Source organism: Lupinus angustifolius, chromosome LG11 (assembly GCF_001865875.1).
Source record: "Lupinus angustifolius cultivar Tanjil chromosome LG11, LupAngTanjil_v1.0, whole genome shotgun sequence".
NCBI lineage: Eukaryota > Viridiplantae > Streptophyta > Magnoliopsida > Fabales > Fabaceae > Lupinus > Lupinus angustifolius.
This window is the reverse complement of record NC_032019.1, coordinates 31,180,469-31,206,414: the sequence shown is the minus strand read 5'-3', so window position 1 is coordinate 31,206,414 and position 25,946 is coordinate 31,180,469. Positions and strand designations below refer to the sequence as shown.

At 32.5% G+C, this 25,946-nt stretch overlaps 1 protein-coding gene across 2 annotated transcripts; it reads right to left on the bottom strand.

The window, feature by feature from the left end:
- On the bottom strand, nt 746-4,354 carry LOC109359091 (pentatricopeptide repeat-containing protein At1g63330-like). 2 transcript variants are annotated; one of them, XM_019603613.1, is made up of 3 exons: nt 4,286-4,354; nt 1,277-3,323; nt 746-1,008 (listed from the first exon to the last, which is right to left on the bottom strand). In XM_019603613.1, the coding sequence occupies exon 2, from the start codon at nt 3,278-3,280 to the stop codon at nt 1,412-1,414; it is 1,869 nt and encodes a 622-aa protein (XP_019459158.1). In that variant the 5' UTR covers nt 3,281-3,323; nt 4,286-4,354; the 3' UTR covers nt 746-1,008; nt 1,277-1,411. The 2 variants fall into 2 exon arrangements, with proteins under 2 accessions (XP_019459158.1, XP_019459157.1); XM_019603612.1 differs by having other exon boundaries at nt 4,234-4,335.

Genomic DNA, 25,946 nt, shown 5'->3' with positions numbered 1-25,946 from the left:
ATTTCAAAAAAGGACTATACAATTTACAGAAGGTAAAAAATATATTCAAAAAAGTTAAAATATATAAAAATATTTGAAGGCAATTAATTTTCAGCTATTTACTTTTCAAAATAAAACATCATGTTGTCTACAAGAAATCACTTGTTATTTTAGTACATAGTTTTGTAGGGTTGTCTTTGTTGTTGAAATTAATATTCCTACAATAGTCAAACCATAATAGTTAAGATAACAGAAATAACTCGATCAAACAAATAGTATGCATTAATTTTATCCATCTCGTCAAAGTTGTACTTAATTCAGAGATGATTGAGAGTTTTTCAAACATAAATGACTAACAACCTCAAAAATAAAACAATGAAATTGACATCTGAAGTAAATCTTCTCTTACTGGCATTGAAATCCATAAGGTGAAAAATTTAGACAAAAATATATATGTTATCAATATTAAATATTTTTATAAAATTTCATAGAATTTTAAGACCTTTGTTGCAAAGTTTGACAAAAGCGATATGTGATCCCATAATATATTTCATAAGTGTAAAGTCGTTACGAAATAAAATAAAATAATAGTTTATAAGCAATATCAACATTTACATATGTAAGAGAACTTTATCTATTATCTATAATTTCTAAAAAGGACTATACAATTTGCAGAAGATAACTGTGTTTCCCTGAACATACAAAAAAAACTGCATAGCACAAAGATTGAACCTATTAGAAGATATAGCAGACCAATGACATCAAAATAACCTGATACATTACCATGCTCCCTAAAAGTCATTCGTATTATAATTTATTAGAAGAAAAAAAAAGTTAAGGAGTTGAAGTAGTGGGACACAAAACAGCCATGTCAATTCTTAAAAGATCATTTTATTATGGTAGCAATCAATTCAAAGAGTTTACATTTTACCTTGTCAAACCCATTTCCTTTTATTCAGTAAAAGACCTTCAATAAAGTTCTATTTTGGACCCTATGCAGAGGGCAGAGATAAAATCCATATGCCGAAACTGAGAAGCACGGAAGAGTAGATAAGCATATTGCTACTATAGTAAATAGTAACAGGGATTGGGATAATAATGTTAAGACACAAAATTTAACAATTAGCATCAACACTATCAAAACAAATTTAATAAACAAACGACTTGAACAAAAATTCTTTAACAATGAATTCATTATCTAGTCCGATCTGTATAGCCCAAAGGAAACAAGCATTTGAAACTATGAAGATAAATTCACCATTACTATAAGAATTATATTAATATTGAAGTGTCTGACCTTATTGTTCTCTGGGTGTCAAACGATAATTTCCTGAGAAGTTTCTCCGCCTTATCATCATCATTTTTTCTTCTTCAAGAGCTGTATAATTGTCTCAGCAGTTGGGCCATTAGGGAAGCGGTCACTGTCTTCCATTTACAAAAGAAATGCCTTTCTTTTTGGTATCAGTCCACCTTTACGAATCTCACTGATTATAATATTATATGTTTGGACATTTGGAGAATGACCTCTAATGAAAATATGCTGGAAAATCTTCTGCGCAGTCTTTAGCCATCCACCTTTGTACAAACCACTAATAAGTATACTGTACGTGTGCAAATTAGGACAAAACCCTCGATCAACAATATGATTTAACAAGGCAATTGCCTTGTCAAGTTGCTGCCTTTTGCATAAAGCATTTAACAAGATATTGTGAGTGACTATATCAGGGGGCTGGCCATCATTACACATCTTATCGGCAAACTCCAATGCACTTGAGATTCGTCCACAGTTGCACAAGCCATCAATCAGAGAATTGTATGTTACAATATTTGGAACCAAACCCGTTACACACATATCTTTGAAAAGATTTATGGCTTCATCTACTCGTTTATTCTTGCAACAACCACTAATTAAGATGTTGTAACTCCAAACATTAGGTACAAAACCTCTTTCAAAGATAAGGTGCTTAAATAATGCAATTGTCTTGTCAAGATGCTCGATTTTGCTATAAGCTGCTAGCAAGATGTTGTAAGTGGTTACATCAGGGGGTAGCCCGCAATAATGCATTTCCTTAACAAGCTTCCATGCATCTAAGATTCTCCCCGATTTGCAGAAGCCATCAACTAGAGTATTGTAAGATATAATGTTTGGATCTAAACTCTTAAGAAGCATATCTCCAAACAGATTCATGGCTTCGTCCACTCTTTTGATCTTGCAATAACCTTTAATTAAGATGTTATAACTCCAAACATCAGGCACTAAATCCCTTTCGATCATCATGTCAAATAACTTTCTTGCCTCATCCACTTCATCCATTAAACAATATCCATTCATCAAGATAGTGTAAGTAATAATGTCAGGTTGTAGACCTCTTTCAATCATCACATCACAAATAGTGTGTGCCTCTAAGAGTATCCCTTCTTTGCATAATGCATTAACTATTATGTTAAATGTACAAACATCTATATTGATGTTTTGATCAACAATCTTACTCAGAAATAAACTAACCTCACTCCATTTGCCTGCGCTACAGAGACCATAAATCAATGCACTGTAAGTGACAATGTCAGGGGAAACTCCTTGAGCAATCATTTCAGAACACAAATCATGTGCCTCATTTACAAATCCATCTTTGCACAAACCATCAATGACTATATTGTACATTACAAGATTGGGCTTAACCAATAGTCCATCTATTTTTTGAAGCATTTGAATGGCAACACTTGTTTCTCCATTTTTACACAGCCCATTGATTAAAGTTCCATATGTAAGTTCATCAAACTGGAACCCTTTTGCCATCAACTCATCGTGAATGTCTAGTGCATCCAACATCTTACCGTTAGCACACAACCCCTTCATTAGTGTCGTAAAAGTGACAACATTCGGTTTATAACCCCACTTGAGAATCTTACCAATTACAGAGAAAGCAAAGCCCATCTGACCGACAAGGCAATAGCAATTCATCAAGATGTTCAAAGAAACTATAAACGGCATGATACCCTTAGACTCCATATAGGTATGAAGATAAATAACAGTGGCATAGGATTTCATCTTTACAATTGTTCCTAAGATTTTGGTGAATTCCACAACTGAAGGCCGAGGATGCATATCAGACATGTGACGAAACAAAGCTACATCATTGCCAATATTATCAAATTTGTCTGCATTTTGGGGTGGTGGCAGCTGCGAATAAAGATGACGCCTCATGTGTTGAACATATGGCATAAAAACAAGGAAGTTAGATGATGGCGAAAGAACGCGGGTAAATCTGGGGATTGCATACAACATATGCTCCCGACACATTCATTCTTTATATTTCTCCATTCTGTCTTGTCCCTTTTGCTAGCTTCGAAAATAAATTAGTAAAATTAGAGTGGATTTGCATCATAATAAACAAGTGAAAACTGACAATTATGTAAAGAAACTAGTAATAATAATAATGCAAAATAAATATTTAGGCATTGGGTTAGCAGGAATAACAGCTACTATCAAACATACTACATGAAAATATGGCAAACAAAACCATATAGATGAAACTGCAGTTGCAGTACACAAAAATATGGTTGAATGTCTTCAAAATGAAAGAAATTACTAAGAGTTTTTATTAACTGTTTATTTCTAAAATATGACCCTTGCAAACACTAAAAAGTTTTTCCCTCTAGCGCTACAAACTTGGGCTACATACACAGAACAAAGGACTCTGTGTCTTTCAGCATTCTATCAATTCCTCTACTACAAGACTAGTTAACCAAAACAATTCATTGTATAGCTGAAACAGACCACAAACCAATCCAGACATAAACACGGAATAAAAAGGGCGGCCCATTGCACGAGGCTCCCACTTAGTAGGGTTTATGAAGGGTATATATAAGTAGCCTTACCCTACAAGCGGAGAGGCTGTTTCGAGTATTTGAAACTGTGACCTCATAGTCAGTGAGCAAAACCTTACTGTTGTGTCAAGCTCACCCTTTAACTGAAATACTGAATCAAGGCAAAAAAACATGCCAAGTAACCATTAACACATGAAAATGAACAAGGCACAAGAAAACTCATTTCAACCCCAGGATCATAGACAAGCAAGAAAGTAGCATGGTCATGAGCAAAACATGCCAAAAAATCTTGCAAACAATACTCACAGAACATAGGAAGTAGTTTATAGTTTATAGTGAAGCAAAAGAAATAAAAAATTGTGACCAATTATCAATAAAATACAAAAGAAGAAAGATATCATAACATTAAAGAGGGACATTACATACATAAAAAAACCGAGAAGGAGCTATTCCTTTCTCATGTGGTGGCTGAACTTACATGAAAATGGGTGCTGGGTTTAACGTTCAGGAACAGCAGCAGCAGCAAGGGTATGTGGGTTTAACGTTCAGGTAAATGGTGCGGTTTTTGCGTTTGGGAGAAGAGAGATATGTGTATTTAAAAAGGGCCCGACCTAAGGCCCAAATATCACCAAGGCAAAAAAATTGGGTGAAAGGAAAGATAAGACAAAAAAAATATATGTCAACACCACCCCTTCCCAAAAATTAGGGAGTTACATCTTCTATCTTAAAGTTTGTAGCATTCAATATACATTTTGTTTTTCATTGGTCAAAAAACTAAAAAATAAGTAAATATATATTAATTTTATATTTTCTTGCCAATAACAATGAAATGGTATATAAAGTGCTACACATTTTGAGATAGAAGGTGTGCTCCTAAAATAAAGGTGGACATATGGATGACAATGGGTACTCGGATTCATGAGTACTCATCGATAATACTCGCAATGGGTTAGGTATGAATTCTTATTTTTGGACTTGTAGATAATTGGGATCGAAGATTTTGAAACCAGCTGTTGAACGAGTCCAATCTGGGTAATGATGTACTCAAACTCATGGGTACCCATCGATAATACTCACAATAAGTTAGGTCTGAGTTCTTATTTTTGAATCTATAGATAGTTGACATCGAAGATTTTGAAACCAGTGTTGAACGAGTTCGAATATGGATAATGCGTACCGAGACTCACAATTCCTAAATATATATGCAATAATAATTAACATAATTTTTGCAATAATTATGATGTTATATTCTTAAGCAATGTTGTTATATTTGTTAATCTCCAATTATGAAGTAATGTTATATTGATAGAAGGAAGTTTGACGTTTGATATGTTTTATTGTCTTATTTTAAATTATGTGTTTTAGTAAAAAGATTTATATTTAAATGACAATTTAAAGTTGTATACTTATACTTTAACTATGTTTCATAATTGTTATTGTGCTTTTTATTCTTCTTTTTATTGTCTAAAATAACATATGTGATTATAAGAAACACATGCACAAAATTTTAAAATGTTTACTGAACTTATTGGTATCTGCGGATCCGCTTGGTGCCCAAGGACTAGTGGGTAGCAGACCCAACGACTACCTACGCGAGTTTGGGCAGGTTTAGGTCCCAAAATGGTTGAAGAGGAAGGGTTTGGATAGTGTACTATCTGAACCCATCCAGATTCATTGCAATCCCTAGGGAGACATTGGAATCCAAGCCTAAAATCTTACCAATTTTGCATCATAACATTTATTGTTTAATTAAATTTTAAACTTATTTGTGGACTTTTGTTGTAATTAAAATATAAAATTTATGTTCATTGATCATGTTATCAACTTAATTGTGATATTTTGTTATAATATTATGAATATTTTATTATTTTTAGTCTAAATTAAGCCCATCAATCCAATTATTGACTCATTAACTCAATTAATAACTCATTCACCCAATATATTGGTTGGGTCATTCAGTCATGATTTAATAAAAGTGCTTTCAAGATGTGTTTATAATCTTTTTTTATACTAATGATTTCATTTTTTTTTAATTATAAATAATTGATAAGAGAGTGACATTATGAATAGACAAATTGCAAAGCTAATTATATCATGAAAACCTAAACTGTTCAAACTAATTTATCAATTTTATTGATTTTTTTTACAAAACTTGTTAAAATGAATTGTGTAGTTAAAATTAATTTGCCTTATTGCAAAAGAATAAGCAAAATAAAACTGGAAATAGAAAATTTCACCACAAAATGAAAGAAATATGTGAGAAGAATAGAAAATGGTTATTATAGAAATAAATGGTGTAATAAAATGGATTTGATTAGACGTATTTAAAATAAAAACCAATATACCTCTTAGTTATGGATATTAATGTTATTGGATATTTTATAAAAGAAAAGCTCATCTAAATAGAATTTATCTTTAAAGTGGGGTAAATTTCCCATTCAATTAATTATTTTGTGAGTTGAGATTTAGGTATACTTTATGAAATAGATATATTATTGATTTCTCAACTTACAACATAGTCACTTAAATGAATTTGATTCTAACCGAATGTATAAAGTGAATAACCATATATTAAATACTCCTTCATTTAACGTCAGGAATATAAATGAGTTTATTCTAATTTTACTTGATTCAATTTGTTAAAGATTGTCTCAAGTAGTTGAGTTTATTGTTGAACCATTTTTCAACACAAATTCATCGTAATTAAAGTTCATAAACTTTCACATGGATTAAGGAGCTCAAATTTATGTGGCTTATCTATACTACTTATAAAGGGAAAACCCAAAATAATCACCCACCATGGTGTAATTTGTGGTTCTCCCTATTTTGTCCTCACTATTTTCTAATTTTTACAAAAAAAATCATATATAACCTAATGTTCCTCTCCACCTAATATATGCTCATATTATTTGGTTAATTATTTTTATTCTTACATTATGATTATCAGTCTTTAATGTAGAACATTATACCAATCAAATAAATTCAACTATAGATTATAAATATTTAACACAAAATATTATGTTTGACATTTATGACATATAAACTATAGATTATAAATGATAAGAAAGCGGATTGACAGACACGATAATAGCTGTCAACACCCTAGTCAACATAAATTTAAAAGTCTACAAAGTCTTGGTGGATTATACATAATCATGTTGAGAAAGATTGTGAATTTTAATAATAAATATAATTACAAATTAAAATTCATGTAATAAAAGGTTGTCTACATTATATGTATATATAACAAATGATTCAAATGAGAGCAATCGTTAATATGAGAAATGAGAACAATTAATATGTATCGTTAAGTCTTATTTGAATTGTAAATAATAAAGGATAAATGCATATGACTTTTTTAAGTGATCTTGTGACTATTAACTAACATTTAATTTTAATTATTCATGTATATTTGTATGATGCTGATTTATTATTCTCACTTCAATCGTTTTTATCTATGTATATAACTGAGTCATCTCCTAAATAAAGTTTAAAAACTCGATTGAATCATTTTTATGACGAATTGTATTTTATGTTTTATAAACCAATTTTAATAATTCAGCTCATTCACAACCTTACACAAAGGCATTAAAATATTGACTTACTAGTTAATAGTAATTCGGCAGTGAATAAATTTTAACTATCAATAAAGTTAAACAATTGATATATAGCTGATTTTCTTAAATATCAACTAATCTTCTAAACCCTTGATGGACACAAATTTCCTCACAACATGTGGCGATCTTAATGTAAGATTTTGGATGAACAATAATATTTAATTATAATTTATAATTAAATTAAATTGAGTAAAAATTAAAAAAATAGATACTTATTTTAAAGTTTCAAAATAACATATTAATTCAAAATAACAATAATAAACAATTAAAGACGTTGAAAAATATGTACATTTGTTTAATGTGTCGCTCTTCATTAAAGATTTGAACACATTGGTGATTAAATTAAGGGTAAATATTTCAACTATTTACTTTTCAAAATAAATCGTCATGTTATCTACAAGAAATTCACTTGTTATTTTAGTACATAGTTTTGTATGGTTCTCTTCGTTGTTGAAATTAATCTTCCTACAATAGTCAAACCATAATAGTTAAGATAACAGAAATAACTCGATCAAACAAATAGTATGCATTAATTTTATCCATCTCGTCAAAGTTGTACTTAATTCAGAGATGATTGAGAGTTTTTCAAACATGAATGACTAACAACATAAAAAATAAAACAATGAAATGGACATCTGAAGTAAATCTTCTCTTACTCGCATTGAAATCCATAGGGTAAATTTTTTAGACAAAAATATATATGTTATCAATATTAAATATTTTTATAAAAATTCATAGAATCTTAAGACATTTGTTACGAAGTTTGACAAAAGCAATATGTGATCCCATAATATATTTCATAAGTGTAAAGTCGTTACGAAATAAAATAAAATAATAGTTTATAAGCAATATCAACATTTACATATGTAAGAGAACTTTATCTATTATCTATAATTTCTAAAAAGGACTATACAATTTGCAGAAGATAAGAAAATATATTCAAAAAAGTTAAAATATGTAAAAATATTTGAAAGAAATGAATTTTCAGCTATTTACTTTTCAAAATAAAACATCATGTTGTCTACAATAAATTCACTTGTTATTTTAGTACAAAGTTTTGTGTGGTTGTCTTTGTTGTTGAAATTAATCTTCTTACAATAGTCAAACCATAATAGTTAAGATAATACAAATAACTCGATCCAACAAATAATATGAATTAACTTTAATCATCTCGTCAAAGTTGCACTTAATTCAGAGATGATTGAGAGTTTTTCAAACATAAATGACTAACAACCTCAAAAATAAAACAATGAAATTGACATCTGAAGTAAATCTTCTCTTACTGGCATTGAAATCCATAAGGTGAAAAATTTAGACAAAAATATATATGTTATCAATATTAAATATTTTTATAAAATTTCATAGAATTTTAAGACCTTTGTTGCAAAGTTTGACAAAAGCGATATGTGATCCCATAATATATTTCATAAGTGTAAAAAGGAAATAAATTACATATGTAAGAGAACTTTATCTATTATCTATAATTTCTAAAAAGGACTATACAATTTGCAGAAGATAAAAAATATATTCAAAAAAGTTAAAATATGTAAAAATATTTGAAAGAAATTAATTTTCAACTATTTACTTTTCAAAATAAATCATCATGTTATCTACCTATTCTCACTTTATAGGAAATAAATTATGTCCCTGCCACATCCTACCTATTCTCACTTTATAGGAACTTGAGAAGTTTTGTGTTGAGAGAATTGTTATAGAACATTCCTAAAAAATTGCTAGCAACTTACTAATTTAACACTTTATTCAACATGCATTTTATTATCAGATGAAGTTGGTGTAAAATTATCTACATTGACAATAGACTCATCATGCAACTTCGTAACCGTTGGAATTTGCTATGTTGGAGATCATTACTAGAGACTTTTGGATGTAAAATAAAAAAACTCACAAATCTCTCATACGAAGAATTTTCAAAAAAAAAAAAAAAAAACTCACAAGTCCTACTTTGGATGATGGAGGAACTTGGAAAAACTCTCATGTTATAAATAGAAGTCTCTCCCCTTCATATTTCTTGTCCCCAGTTGAGTTTTTTATTCCTCAACTTCTTCTTTCTCCCTCATGATCTATGTCGACACATTTCTGGCATACTTTTCACTCTTTCTTTACGTGGTACTAGAATTGGCACACAACCAAATTGTGGGAATTTCAAGAATTGGCACTATTAGTGAGATTGTGGGAAATAGAATAGACACGAATAACTATACTGTGGATATTTCAAGAATTGATACTATGGTGGGTGTATTCGAGTTCGGTTCTTACAATGCACTAAGAATTCGTAATAGAGAACTAGGCTATTTTATCCTAGGGATGGTGTGGTTGATAGTATGTATGCACATCTTTGGTAGTGTCATGAATCATCCTAAAGAGAGTGATATGGCCGTGACTCGGCCAATAGGTATTCTTTCGTGTCATTTAGAATTGTTGCAAGCTATGGTAACAATAATTTTAAGATGTTTCATATTGCAATATCATTCGTAGAGAATATTACTGGGCCAAACATCTTTGACCTTAACAATCCATTTCAGTTTGATGACACTAATTTCAAATGGTGTCAAAAAAGTGGAATTCTTTCTCACCATGAGAAAAATTGCTCATGTTCTGAAAACTGATCTCTCATGGTAGCGGAAAAAGCTGAAAAACAAGAAGAATAAACTGACTATTGAGATAGCCCTATGGAATGAAAATGGGTTGTCTGATGAATTCTATGATTGCTACAACTTATATAAGTCGGCTAGATTAATTTGGTATGCATTTAAGAAAAAAAATATGATAGTGAGAAAGTCGAGAGTAAAAAATATGTTGTTAGTCACTACCTGAAGTAAGAAATGATTGATGATAAATCAATAGAGACTCAGTCCTATGAGATATAGAGAATTGTTGATGAGATCATTTATGAGGGTATGCCCCTAGATGAGCAATTTCAAGTGCTTATCATTATTGACAAACTGCCTTATGGGTGGATGAACTTCAAAAACCTTCTAAGACACAAGTGACCATTGAGTCTAACAATGTCGACTTCAATGAAAACAAATTCCTTTTAAATTAAGAAATAGTGGGGAAACATCAACTAGTCACATATATTTGATTAGAGATAATGATAAAAATAAAAAGGTTATAAATAGAGACTAGAAGAAGTAAGAGAACAAAAACTGCTAAATAATATGAACCTGGTTATATGGTCTATACATTAGAAGTTGATTCATCCAATATCCAAGAAGATTTGACTTCTTTGGATGCTGATTTGTGGCAAGAAACCATAAATGATGAATGGAATCTCTAGAGTCTAACAAGACCTGACATTTAGCTGACTTGCCTCATGATTGCAAACTTATTGGTTGTAAGTAGGTATTGAAAGAAACTGAAACCTGATGGGAGAATGTATATTTTTTGACACATTATTACGTGCGACTAGAATAACATAACCCATTAGAGTACTAATATCGCTCATTGTGATATATGATTTAGTAGTACATCAAATGGATATTAAGACTGCCTTTTTAGATGGTGGTTTGGAAGAAGAAATCAACATGGAATAACATAAATGTTTTGTAATCCACGGACAAGAAAATAGTTTATAAGTTAGATAAGTCATTGTATGGTCTTAAGCAAGCACCTAAACAGTGACATGAAAAGTTTGATAATTTAATTGTCTCGAATGGGTGTAAGGTAAATGAAAGTGACACATACATTTATTACAAATCAAAAAAATGATATTTACACTATCATATGTCTCTATGTAGACGACCTACTGATATTTGGTTCAACATTCATGTTGTGAATAATGTAAAATCAATATTGTGTAACAACTTTAATATGAAAGATCTTGGAGAGACAAATGTAATCTTTAGTATAAATATTAATACGTCAAAAGAAGGAATTTCTTTGGATCAATCTCACTATGTGGAGAAGTGATGAGTGTGAAATTATACTACATTTGCATTGCATTTTAGGATATAATAAAGACTTTAGTATTGTTTTAGCTTTTATTTCTCTTTGTTCGGGTTGAGCAGATATTTTTGGCTATGTTCTGCAGTTTAGATGGATTGAAGTCAAAAAGTGTAGAGATTGAGTGCAACAAGATGAAATTAGGTGTTGAGACAATGCGAAGACCAATTGAAGGGCCAAAAGAAGTCGTGGATGTTATATTCTATTCCTATTTTTAGATTTGTTTTGTTGGGCTTAGCCCAATATTTTATAATTATGATAAATGAGGGTTTCCCCTCAAAGATTAATCACATGTTTTTGCATTATAATTATCTAATTTAGTATTTGAGATTATCTTCTACATCATGAGTGAGTAATTTCCTTTGTTTCTAGGACTGAGGCTATGGTCTTTTACATTCAATAAACATTTGTTCTTACTTCTATTTCATTGAGTGTTGTAATTTGAATCATTAAACTGAGTTTTATTCGTGTGAGTTGTCTGGCCAACAAATTACACTTCTTAGATACATTGGAAAAAGACCGAGAGGTTAACCCCATTATCTGACCATTTATTTATTCAAACCAGAATCCTAATTCAAGACAATATTATTAGGATTCTCGGGGTTTTTTGGAATTCACATTGGGTTACTACGAAACGATTGGATAGAAAGATCCAAGTAAATGATTTGATTGATAACCGAACAACAAGAGTAGGTGCGACTTCAATTGAGTACACGTGACGGAGCTCAAGAGAGGATGACACATATAAAAGAGAAAGTCATCCTTATAACTTAAAGTTCATGAAAAGGAGCAAAACAAAATTTGCGAGCGTAAAGGTGGTAACCCTTATCCTGAGAACTATTCCTAAATTAGATTTTAATCCTTTTTAATATTTTCATAATTATTCTTGTCAATTGATCAATTGCCCTAAATTCAATTTTATTCCTTATTTGAGTTAAATATAAATTAATTGCTATAATTAAAGGAATTTTTTAGTCCTCGTGAGATTGGTATTTTATTACTTGATAATATAATCATGCACTTGTATTTTCCCTATCAAGTTTTTGGTATTGTTGTCGGGGACTGTGTCAAAATCTCTTTAATTCTCAATAAATTCATTACTTTACTCTAGTGTATTACGCGTTTTCCTTTTTCTGGGTACCTCTACAGGTTGCCTATTTGGTTTATGAAAAGTTCAAATTACTACTCAGAGTCAGAAAGGACTTTCCGTAGAAGAAGAAGGCAACAATGAGAAAGAGCAAGAGAAAGGCATGTGCGTGTACAAACAATGGCTGAATGAGATGAAAAATTACTTCACGACTATGCAACCCCAAATGCTCGTAGTTCACGTCCTAGAATAATCCGCCCAAATTTTGAGGCATAGAATTTTTGTTTGCCATCTGGTCTGATGCAAATGGTTATGCAAAACCAATTTGGAGGAGGAGCTCATGAAGATCTGAATGCCCATATTGGTCAGTTCTTGGAATTCTGTGAGACTGTAAGGATCCATGGGACTTCTGAAGATGCCATTTGTCTTTGCATGTTTCCATATTCCCTTAGAGACAAAGCTAAGACATGGCTGGGGAATCAAAATGCTGAAATTCAAGCAACATGGCAAACTTTGGAGGAGACTTTTCTAAATAAATACTTTCCTCCTTCCAAAATTGTGCACTATAGGCACCTCATCTAGAACTTCAGTTAAAAGGATAGGGAGTCAATTGCTAAAGGTTGAGAAAGATTAAATGAGTTAACTGAAGCTTGCCCTCATCATGGCATTCCACCTTGGATGCTAGTTGAGAACTTCTATAGTGGGATAGACTTTCCATCACAACAATTGCTCGAATCTTCAGCAATTGGTGCCTTCATGTGCAAAGGAATTGATGTTGCTTTAAAGATCATAGAAAATATGGTTTCTAATCATCACCAATAGGAAAATGAGAGGAGACAACATCCAAGGAGAGAATCTGGTGCATAATATTTAGGAAATCAAATGGAAAAGGTAATTTCCACACTGGAGAACCTTTCTCAAAGGTTTGGAAAGCTGGAAAAATACCATGTTAATGCTATTGGGTTTGCTACAACATGTGAGGGGTGTGGAGCAAAAAAGCATGAGTGGTTTGAATGCAAATAATTTAGTGAAATTGTACATGGATCTTGAGACAATAAACAACCTGAATCATGCAATTACTATGACTACAAGGAGAGGAGCAAACAACAATTCAACCCACCATACAGACAAAACAATCCCAATGTTTCCTGGAGGTGCAACAATACTTTAAATCATCAACATCAGGATGAGCAAGGTAATAGGAAACCTACAACACAATTTCCACAGATACAATCTTCTTCTATTGATCCCACTCTAATAAAAATAATGGAAGGAGAAGAAAAATTAATGGTTAACCTTAATATATTTCAAGAGGATCAAATCACAATTAATAAAAATGTTGCAAATATGTTAAATGATTTCAATTCTAAGATAGAAAATCTGACCATCCATAGAAAAATGTTAGAAACACAAATTGCCCTAACAACTTTAATAGCCAAACAATGATGTTTCCAGGACAACCATAGAGAAATCCAAATAATGAACATTGTAAGGCTATCCGATTAAGGAGTTGGAAGGAACTCAAAGATGTGCCTCAAACTGAAAATGATACACAAGTGGAAGGGGAACAAAATTTTGAAAAAAGTGTCTACGTATGTAGTTCCACCATCATATTTACCACCAATTCCCTTTCCCTAGAGATTTACAAAGACAAAATTAGAAAAGAAATATGGGAAATTCTTAGATATCCTTAAGATATTATATATCAATTTGCCTTTCATTGAGGTACCACAGGAGATGCCTGCGTATATGAAATTTCGTAAGGATATTCTATCTAAAAAGAGAAGACTTGTGGATTATGAAACAATTGCTCTAACGGAGGAGTGCATTGCTTTAATTCAAAATAAATTGCCTCCTAAACTAAAATATTATGGTAATTTCTCTATCCCATGTTTAATTGGTAACACTAATTTTAATCGTGCTTTATATGACTTGAGAGCAAGTATCAGCCTCATGCCCTTATCCGTGTGTAAAAAATTGGACGTGAGTGAACTAAAATCCACTACTATATCACTTCAATTAGAGGATAGGTTAGTTAAATTCCCTATAGGCATCTTGAAGGATGTTCCTATCAAAGTTGGGAAATTTTACATTCCAACAAATTTTGTAATACTAGAGATGGAAGAAGATGCACACATTTCAATTATCCCAGGTAGACCATTTTTGGCTACCTCTGGTGCTATAATTTGTGTTAAAAATGAATTTTTTCTCTAAGCATAAGGGATGAAAATGTTGAATTTGATATTGTTAAATCTATTAAACAATCTTCTTTTGAGGACACATATTGTAGGGTTGATATGCTGAACCAAGTCATGAATGAGGAAGTGCCTAAAGTGAAATTTGAGGATCTTTTGGAGATAAGCATGCTGGTAGGTGACACTTCGAATTTTGATGAGGAAGTGGCCAAGGGTAGTGAATCTATAAATGCAAGCTTATTACTCCCCTACAACCCACATGAGGAGAGTTTGAGGGTTATACATAAATCTGACAATTGGGAGAAAGAGAAAATAATTAAAATGGAAGTAGAAACACTTCATCCACCCTTAGGTATGAGTTCATGGGATCCCGCGTGATATGCAAGGACCAACTGTCAAGTTAATGACGTTAAACGAACGCTTCGTGGGAGGCAACCCACACTAAAGGTACATTTTTTTATTTAGTTCATTAATTTTAGTGTCGGCTTTAGTGTGTCCCTGAGTTTGGAGCCTTTGTAGGGATGTATATAGTGTTGGTCACCAAAAAAATAAAAAAAAATTATGAACTCTAAATATAAAAAAACAAAAAAAAACATGGAAAAGTGCTAACACGGTCTTCCCTATTAGTAGCACCCTTCACAATGTGTATTTGCAACTAATCCAACTACCCATATAGACCATTTGGGACCTTTCCCCTTTTTTGTAGGTACTTCTACTGCACCCAATGAAGTCGACCACTTATAAGTGGCACATAAGTCAGGGATACTTCCTACGAAATTCGTGAGTTTTTTTTTCTTTTCTCTTCTTGTTTAAATTTTTACATTGGGGACCATATAAATTTCTAAGTTTGAGGTGCTTTTTACATTTAGATAGTTTATTCATGTCATGCATCCCATATAGTTTTTATTTTATTATTTATTTATTAGATTGAATATTCATTTTTTCAAGAATTGGCATATGTTTTATATCTCATACATCTCCCACTTTTTTCTGTGTATTGTCTGCCTGCTTTAAATGAAAAAGTATGCATGAATGATGATTGTTGATCTGTGGCCCCATTGAATTTTTTTGATAGAATAATAACATGAAAGACATTAGATTTGACAATTGTGAATTAAATTTAGTTTAATAAAAGTCTTTGCTTCATAATTATTGCTAAATATACAAAATCTGAGAAATTTGGGCAAACACAATAATGGTTCTAATTTAAATTGACAACTACATAAAAACCATTTTTCTTTTGTGAGTGCATAATTTTCTATGATTGTACATTCTAGAAATGATTTGTGACCGTTTCAAGATTGAAGACTGTTTGTATGCATTAAAATGATAGAGGCAATTATGACTTTTTCTTTTGAAACATTGAAAACTCATTAGTTTCCTACTTTTGAGCCTGAACTTTAATGATTTTTCATAGCTACTCAAATGAGAGTTTGTGGTAATTTGTGATGTTTGGTTAAAGCAATGAGAAATGTAAAAATATCATGTGTAGTGAAAGAAACCATAAAAATTTGAAAAGGAAAATAATCATCCTTTCTCTTTTAGAAAATATAATAAGAATGAATAAAAAATGAAAAAAATGCAAAGTATACTAAAGGAGAAAATATTGAAAAAATATATTGTAAAAAAAAGGGTTGATCGAAAAAGGATCATATGATAAAGTAAGACATATTAAGAGAATCTCAATGCTCCAATCAGATGTCTAAAAAGTTTAAGTATTTTGGGAAACATTTGTAAGTCTTTTGAAGTATCATTTATTTGTTTATCTCATCTTAAATCATTCACCATAGCCTCATCACAACCATTTAAAGACATCTTGATTTTTGCATGCATTCACCATAGCCTCATTACTAATAACTGTGAAATTATACTACATTTGCATTGCATTTAACTTACATTTTAGGACATATTTAGGACTTTATGATTGTTTTTAGCTTTTATTTCTCTTCGTTCGGGTTGAGCGAGTATTTTTAGCTATGTTGTGTAGTTTGCATGGATTAAAACAAAATAAAGTAGAGATTGGGTGCAAGAAGATTGAATTCAATGTTGAGGCTATGCGAAGAACAATTGAATGACCAAAAGAAGTCATAGATGCTATATTATATTCCTATTTTTTATATTTGTTTTGTTGGGCTTAGCCCAATATTTTGTAATTAGGATAAATAAGGGTTCTCCCTCAAAGATTTTACATTTATTTTTTACATTATAATTCTCTAATTTAGAATTTGGAATTCTCTTCTACATCATGAGTGAGTAATTCCATTTGTTTCTAGGATTGACGCTATGCCCTTTTACATTCAATAGACACTTGTTCTTACTTCTATTTTATTGAGTGTTGTGATTTGAATCATTAAACTGAGTTTTATTCGTGTGAGTTGTTTGGCCAATAAATTGCACCTCTTAGATATATTGGGGAAGGACCGAGAGGTTAACCCAACTATCCGACCATTCAGTTATTCAAACTAGAATCCTAATTCACGAGAGTGGTATTAGGATTCTCGGGGGTTTATGGAATTCACCTTGGATTGCTATGAAGCGATTGGATAGAAAGATCCAAGTAAAAGATTTGATTGATAATCGTACCATGAGAGTAGGTGCGACTTCAATTGACTACATGTGCCGGAGCTCGAGAGAGGATGACACATATCAAATAGCACTTCACCCTCACAACTTAAAGTTCATGAAAAGGAGCAAAACAAGGATTTGTGAGTGTAAAGGTGATAACTCTTATCCTGGGAACTCTTCCTAAATTAGATTTCAATTCCTTTTGATTATTTTTATAATTATTCTTGGCAATTGTTCTAAATTCAATTTTATTCCTTATTTGAGTTAAATATAAATTAATTGTTATAATTAAAGGAGTTTTCCAGTCCTCGTGGGATCGATATTTTATTACTTGATGATATAATCATGCACTAGCGATTTGCCCTATCAATTACCACATGAGAGTGATGAGAGAAGAGTGGCCCTAGTTCATGTAGTTGTTATGACTGAAGGACTTAGCTTGAATTAAATTTCTTTGCGATTGTCTTATCTTGATGTGTAGATTGTTTCAAAACTATCATGAGATTGCTATTTATTTTGGGTAATGGTTTCTATATCATAATTCATACATGATTACAAAAGTTAGAAATAATACTTGATTGAGGAGAAACAAGATATAAGCTTGAAGGAATTTGATGAGTGTGAAATTATACTATATTTGCATTGCATTTAACTTGCATTTTAGAACATAATTAAGACTTTAGGATTGTTTTTAGCTTTTATTTTTCTTTGTTAGGGTTGAGTGGGTGTTGAGGCTATGCAAAGACCAATTGAAGGGTCAAAAGAAATCATGGATGTTATATTCTATTCCTATTTTTATATTTGTTTTGTTGGGTTTAACCCAATCTTTCGTAATTAGGATAAATGAGGGTTCTCCCTCAAGGATTAATCACACTTTTTTGCATTATAATTCTCTAATTTAGAATTTGGGATTCTCTTCTACATCATGAGTAAGGAATTCCCTTTGTTTCTAGAACTGGGCTATGCCCTTTTACATTCAATAAACACTTGTTCTTACTTCTATTTCATTGAATATTGTGATTTGAATCATTAAACTGAGTTTTATTCGTGTGAGTTGTCTGGCCAACAAATTACACCTCTTAGATACATTAGGGAAGGACCGAGAGTTGAACCTAACTATATGACTATTCAATTATTAAAACTAGAATCCTAATTCATGAGAGTATTATTAGAATTCTCGGGGGTTTCTAGAATTCACATTGGGTTGCTACGAAGCGATTAAGTAGAAAGATCTAAGTAAATGATTTGATTGATAACCGTACCACGAGAGTAAGTGCGACTTCAATTTCATACACAAGTCAGAGCTCGAGAGAGGATAACACATATCAAAGACAAATTCACCCTCACAACTTAAAGTTCATGAAAAGGAGCAAAACAAGGATTTGCGAGTGTAAATGCGGTAACTCTTATCCAGGGAACTCTTCCTAAATTAGATTTCAATCCCTTTTGATTATTTTCATAATTATTCTTGACAATTGTACTAAATTCAATTTTATTCCTTATTTTAGTTAAATATAAATTAATTGTTATAATTAAAGGAGTTTTCCAGTTCTCGTGGGATCGATACTTTATTACTTGATGACATAATCTTCCACTTGCGATTTGCCCTATCAATTACCACATGAGAGTGATGAGAGAAGAGTGGCCCTAGTTCATGTAGTTATTATGACTGAAGGACTTAGCTTGAATTAAATTTCTTTGCGATTATCTTATCTTGATGTCTGGATTGTTTCAAAACTATCATGAGATTGCTAGTTATTTTGGGTAATGGTTTCTATATCCTCGTTCATACATGATTATAAAAATTAGAAATAATACTTGATTGAGGAGAAACAAGAGATAAGCTTGAGGGAATTTGATGAGTGTGAAATTATTGAAAATGCATAGTGTCAAGGATAACACTAGCAATACTTTGCCTATGTTTTGATGAAGACAAGGTTCTATTAAAGCTTGAAGATGGCTCAACAATCAATATACCTAATGCTCATTTGGTCATATCTAGACTAGGATATAAAATAGAGTCACTATTCTAAGTAGTCTGGGATGTGTGTCGTAGTAAGTGAGTATATGTGTGCTGAACCTAGGTGCAAGTCTCTCAAGCCATCTTAATTGTCATATCATATCCATGAAACATATCATCTAGTTAATTGTATGTTCATGTATTAATCATACATGTTATATGTGCATATTAGGCATAAGATAATTGCTAGAACATGTATATAAGTTGTGCATAACATATGAGAAGTTTACCTTTTGAACCATGTATGTTAATATGCCAGTTAATCCATTAACGTGGTGACTTAATTGATTAACTCAACTACTTTTCTGTTAAATCAGTGTTTTTGTTACAACTGTTTTCTGTTTCATTCTGTTGCACTGGTTAATCGATTAACGGGTAGTCTTAATCGATTAACATGTCTGTTATTTGTTATAACTAATTTCTGTTTTAATCATTTAACTATTTGCAACGAATCCAACTGTCAAAACTGCTTACTATAAATAGAGGCAACTTCCAGAAAACTGTAGCATTGCATTCCATTGTATATGACTGATTTTAGAGAGCATATTTCGTTTTGTTTTTACTGCTTTTGCAAGAGAGTTATCATGCTGAATTGATTTCTGGTTTTGCATACTGTTTTACACTTTCTTATGGTCATTCTTATCTTGCTCACATGTTCATGCATTATTTGTAAAGATTGATAGAGAGCTATTGATTTATGTTTTTGATTAACTCACATGTTCTTGATGGCTTGAGTGATTAGTGAGTGAGTTAGTCTTAAGGTCTTTTACTTGTAATATTTCAAGCATTATTGTGCTAATAATACCTTGCTGTTTTAATCCATTTTTGTGTATTTTTGGATTGATCTCCTAGTATCGTACCACCATAGAGATTGGGATTCTTCACCAAAACTAGGAGGTCTTGATTTGAGTACAAGAATCTTTGCTGGGGCTGTTTCGCGAGAAAGGTTTTCTCAGGTGAAAGGTAGAGTCAAACCAAGGGTTTAGGTGTCCTAGATTTCAAGAAAGAAGTGCCCTATGTTCTTGTAATTGAATTGGTGTGTGTAATCATTCGTATATCCAATATTGTGAAGAAGAAAATCTCCCAAGATCATAAGGGGAGGTCTGGATGTAGTTTGCAGTGGACCACAAATGAACCAGGATAAAAATCCATCTTTGCACGCTTTTCTCTCCCTGAATCTTCTTTACTTTTGTTGTTGTTTCAATTTGAATTTATAGCTGATATTTTGCATATTTGTTCACTGCCATATGCTTATTAATAGTGCTTGAAAATATCTTCTTTATCTCTATTCAATTGATTTTAAATAACTGTGCAATCTGCCTCTATGATCATTCTGTTATGTGATTGTGTTAATCGATTAAGACTAGGTGTTAATCGATTAACTGGGCTGTTTCCAGAATTGGGTGTTGGTGCAAGAAGCGGTGATTAATAACCGCTACACCTATTCAACCCCCTTCTAGGTGTTCCTAGGCCACTGATACCTAACAAGTGGCATCAAAGCTAGTACGACGTGCTAGCTCAACCGTATCCGCGTGATCCTTAGAGAATTTAAATGGGTTCCACCAACCCCTTTGGCAGTGATGGCGCATCCATTGACCGCCCTCCCGTATTCAGTGGCGAGGGTTACGCCTACTGTAAAGTCCGAATGAAGATCTTCATAGAGGTTATTGATTCGAATATTTGGGAATCCGTAATCAGTGGCCCTTTCGTCCCACTTCACTTAGTGGATGGTGAACCGAAAGAAATGCCCAAAAGCTTATGGACTGATGAAGAGCACAAGAAGGTCCAGTTCAACATTCGCACCAAAAATATAATTACCTCGCCCCTATCTTACGATGAATTCTTTTGGGTATCTCAATGTCAAATTGCCAAGGAAATGTGGGACACTTTACAAGTGACTCACGAGGGCACTAGCGAGGTCAATGTTGAAAGATTTTATTTGAGAGATAGGTTTTCTCCTCTCAACAAATTGTCCCCATCAACGACGCCAATTTGTTGAAAGGCGAAATTTTCTCTTCGATGTGTTCCCTTTATTTGGTTAAGTAAGTGAACTCAGTTTTATTCTTTGTTTGCCATCTCAGCTTTGTTGAAATAAATTCCAACGCCGGTACAATGGTTTGAAGAATATTCCAGTTACAACTTACTTCTAATAATCATGTGATAAGTTATTCATTCTTTGCCCCATCTCGGCTTTGTTAGAATAAATTTTAACACCGGTACAATGATATTGAAGCAATCCCCTATTACATAATTATTAAGTACCTTTGAATATCATATCGGTTTTGTGGAATAATTTGCAACACCAGTTTAATGGTATTTTAATGTACAAAAGTGATGAATAGTTAGTTGTTAGAAACAAATAAATAAATAAAGAACAAAAAAATAATAAAGTTAAGTGACATTTATTTATTTACTCCCTTTCGGGTTCCTTTTATTAATAAACCAAACTTCTTCCTTAAGGTAGGTTGGTATTAAAGAATAAATAAATTGCGGAATGTAAATAACAATAAATAAAAGTTAGTTAGTTAGCTTCATCACTTTTGTATATTAAAAGGTGTTTCAACAAATAAATTTATTGATAACACTTTACTATTTTACAATTTACACCTCTTTCAAGATTCAATTGTAGTATAGTGTAGGGTTATCTCAAACCACAAGGAATTGCCACCTAATAGAATGAATCATATAAATATGTCAATGCACAAATAACGAGTGAACATATTTTGGTTGTTTTTGGTCTGATTTGATATGCATATAAACACTTAATAAGAAATATAAACTAAGTATTAACAAATTCTTGAGGAGACAAGATCATTTTGAATGATGAAAGTATTTCTCAAATTCTTATGTATTTGAACTATTAGTCAAGTTCTTATGTTTTACTTTGATTAACTCCAAACACCAAGATATGAAATCCTCCTTTTAGTGTATGTCCTAAAATGGTAGAATAATGATCACTTATATTCACTACTAAACAATACTACGTCCACAAAGAGACTAGGTTGTCACACCCTAATCTTGGCTACTCTAATATTGAAGTAGTAATGAATATAAGATCTTAAGAAAAGCATGCTTAACTTGGCAAATAAACTAAGTAGTACAACTACTTCTTAGTTTATTTGTTAAGTGTTTGAGACAAATAATTTTTCAAGACTTGAAATCGGTTTTTAGGTGATCAATATAAAAAGAGCATTAAGAACTTCTAAAACAAATAAAATTAACCAAAAGACCAACTTGAATGATTAAAATTCAAATTTAGAATAAAAGAAGAAGAAGAAGAAATACATTATCAACTTTCAAATGAAATTGTTAGGAGAATGACCCATCCATCCAAGGATTGGATGCTTTAAGTTCCAAATGAGATTACAAAATGAATTTTTGCATCTCATTTGACTTCTCCTTTCTCCTCTTGAATTATAAGCTAAAAAATATAAAACTTACTTACAAAAAACTCCTATGAACCGAGCCTTCAAAGAAAGAAAACGAGAGAAGAGAATTGTCTTTTTCAGGGAAGAAGTTTTGGGAAGATTAAGACATCTTTGAATGAAGGAAATGCTTGTTTGCATCACTCAGCAGTTGACCAAACCCTTCAGCATGGGTTTGGTCACTTGGTCAAGTAGCTTTGTCACCTCCTTAAGCTTGACTCACCAAAGCTAGTTGTGAGCTATGGGACCAGCTATGTGTGCTACTCTAAAAAGCCTATGGTGCGCTACTTGAAGTGATGTCATTGGTGACTTTATGGTTTGCTTGATGGCTAAGTCAAGTATGGGTGCACACCGCTTAGCACACCTGTTGCACCACTAAGCTCTGCCTGCTTGAGCATCTTTGACCGTGCTGACTGAGACGTGGCTTGGTGCTTGCTGACCTGGTCATGTGTCTGATTCACCATTGAGCATACATGTGGCACCGCTGAGCTGCCTGCTTGAGCAACTTGGGCGTTTGCCAGGCTTGTGTCTGACCATGCCAAGCTTGTGTTCTGACCGTGTCAGGCTTTGTATGGTGCTAAGCTGAGCGGTCAAGCATATCTGCTAAGCTGCCTGCTTCAGCAACTTGGTCTGTGCCAGGTTGGTTTGACTGACCCAGGTTGGGTCTGACCGTGCCAGGCTGGTGTCCAGGTCAGCTTAGCGTAGCTTAGTCCACGCTAAGTGGCCTGCTTGAGCACCTTGAGTTTGACTTCTTTTTCTTTTTGGACCATGAGTCTTTATTCTCTTTTATTTTTCTTTCTAAATCCTACAAAACACATTAAAGAGAAATACAAACATATTGTTTTAAGTTGGTTTTTCTCAATTATGCTTAAGATAAGTGTCATAAAAGTGTATGAAATTTAGGTATGTTTGGCACTTATCAGTCAAGTGCGCCAGGCTAAACGCACTGACACATGAAAATGAATTATTTTGTATGTTACTGAGTGAATCGATTGGCGACATGCAAAAATGATTGACTCACATTATTAATCATCTTATTGCTCTAGATAAAATGTTTACCAGAGGAGAACTCACTAATAAAGTTTTACGTTGTCTTGACAGGAGATGGCAACCTAAAGTGACGACAATCATGGAGTCCAAGGATCTAGATTCAATGCCTTTGGCAACACTGTTCGGAAAGCTTCAAGAGCATGAGATGGAGCTTAGGCGTCTGGCCATGCATGAGGAGTCTGATCTGAAAAGGAAATGAATATCTCTTAAAGCTACAACATCACAACCTAATGAAGAGATGGAAAATGACGACTCTGATTCAGACATTGATGAAGAAACGCTAAACCTTCTTGTGCAAAAATTTGGAAAGTTCTTAAAGAAGAAATGAGGATTTAGACGATTTCAAAAGAGAGAAGCGTGAGAATCAACTAAGAAAGGCAAGAACAAGGATTGCTTCACTTGCCATGAATGTGGTAAGCCGGGTCACATGAAGTTCCAATGCCCCACTTACTTGAAGAAAGTTGATTCAGAGAAGAGCACTCCTTGGGACTTCAAATCGAAAAAGGCATACATTGTTTGGGATGTACCGGAGGAAGAAACAACATCAAGCACCTCGGATGAAGAGGAGACCGCCAAGCTATGCCTAATGACCATAATAGATGAGGCATGCGGGTCAGGTATCTACAAATGAGGTATATTTTGCCACGTCATCCTCTTCTTCTGATTCTACCTCATATGATATTTTATATGATGCTTATGTTGAGATGCATGAAGAGCTTAAGAAATTAGCAAAAAATAGTGCTGATAGAAAAATAATAATATTGCTAAATGATTAGAAAATAGTTCAACTACAAAAAGAATTAGATGAATTAAAAATGGAAAATGAAACCTTAGATCTAATTCTTTCTTGTACTTAATGTGACTGCTCTAAAAATAATTTATGTCAAACAACTACTTGTGAGTCGTGCGAGGACTTGAAAAATGAGAATTTTAAACTAAATGAAAAACTCGCAAAACTTACAAATAGTAAACACCAATTAGACACTCTGCTTAGTAAAACAAGAAACGTTGGTGACCACATTGGATTAGGGTATGTTTCCCCATCCCATAGAAAGTAGGAGACCTATAACTCGTCCATATAACAATTCAAATAAGAAAAGTAGAGTCCCTAAATGTTTCTATTGTGGCACACATGGCCACACCTCTCATTCCTGTTACATAAGGAGATATGGGATACCCAGTGGTGTTTATGCTTGGGTAAGAATGGGAGATAACTCCCTCGTTAATAACAGAAAAGGACCCAACATAATTTGGATACCTGAAACTAGCAGGTGATCTATTTTGCAGGTATGTCTTCGAACACATGGGCAAAAATGGTATCTTGATAGTGGCTGTTCGAGACAGGTCAAAATTCCTAGACTTGTCATTAAAAGAAAAGGGTTTCATCACCTATGGAGACGACAACAAAGGAAGAATCTTAGGCACTGGTAAGATTGGCAACTCAACTCACACTATAATCGAGAACGTCCTATACGTAGAAGGTTTGGAACATAATCTGTTGAGCATAAGCCAACTATGCGACAAAGGTAATCGTGTGTCATTTGATTCTGATTGTTGTATTATTCATGATGTATTATCTAATAATGTAAAATTTGTCGGATATCGTGTAAATAATATTTATATAGTTGATCTGGAGGATGTCACTTCTTTGTTTTCAAAATTTTTTATTTCAAAAGAAGATGACATCTGGCTTTGGCATAGACGTGTCACTCACATTCATGTGAAGCATTTAGAAAAATTATCTAAAAATAATTTGGTAATCGGTCTTCCAAAACTCGATTTTAAAACTCAGGATTCTTGTGACATGTGTCAAAAATGTAAACAAGTAAAGAATTCCTTTAATAAAAAGAATGTGATATCCACTACTAGACCTTTGGAGCTTCTCCATATGGACTTGTTTGGACCGTCGCAAATTATGAGTTTTGGAGGAAGTTATTACGCTTTGGTAATTGTTGATTATTTTCCTAGATTAACATGGACCTTGTTTTTAGCATCAAAGAACGATGCTTATAAATCTTTTAAATGTCTAGCCAAACAAATCGAAAACTAGTCTAACCTGAAAATTATTTACATATGATCCGACCATGACGGAGAATTTCAAAATCATAAATTTAATAAGTTTTGTAATAAGCATGGCATCATGCATCAATTCTCAGCTCCCCGCACCCCTCAACAAAATGGAGTTGTTGAGAGGAAAAATAGAGTTCTAGAGGAAAT

What these genes read in the sequence shown, in the direction of transcription:
- LOC109359091 (XM_019603613.1), bottom strand. Translation starts at nt 3,280, where the DNA reads ATGTGTCGGGAGCATATGTTGTATGCAATCCCCAGATTTACCCGCGTT.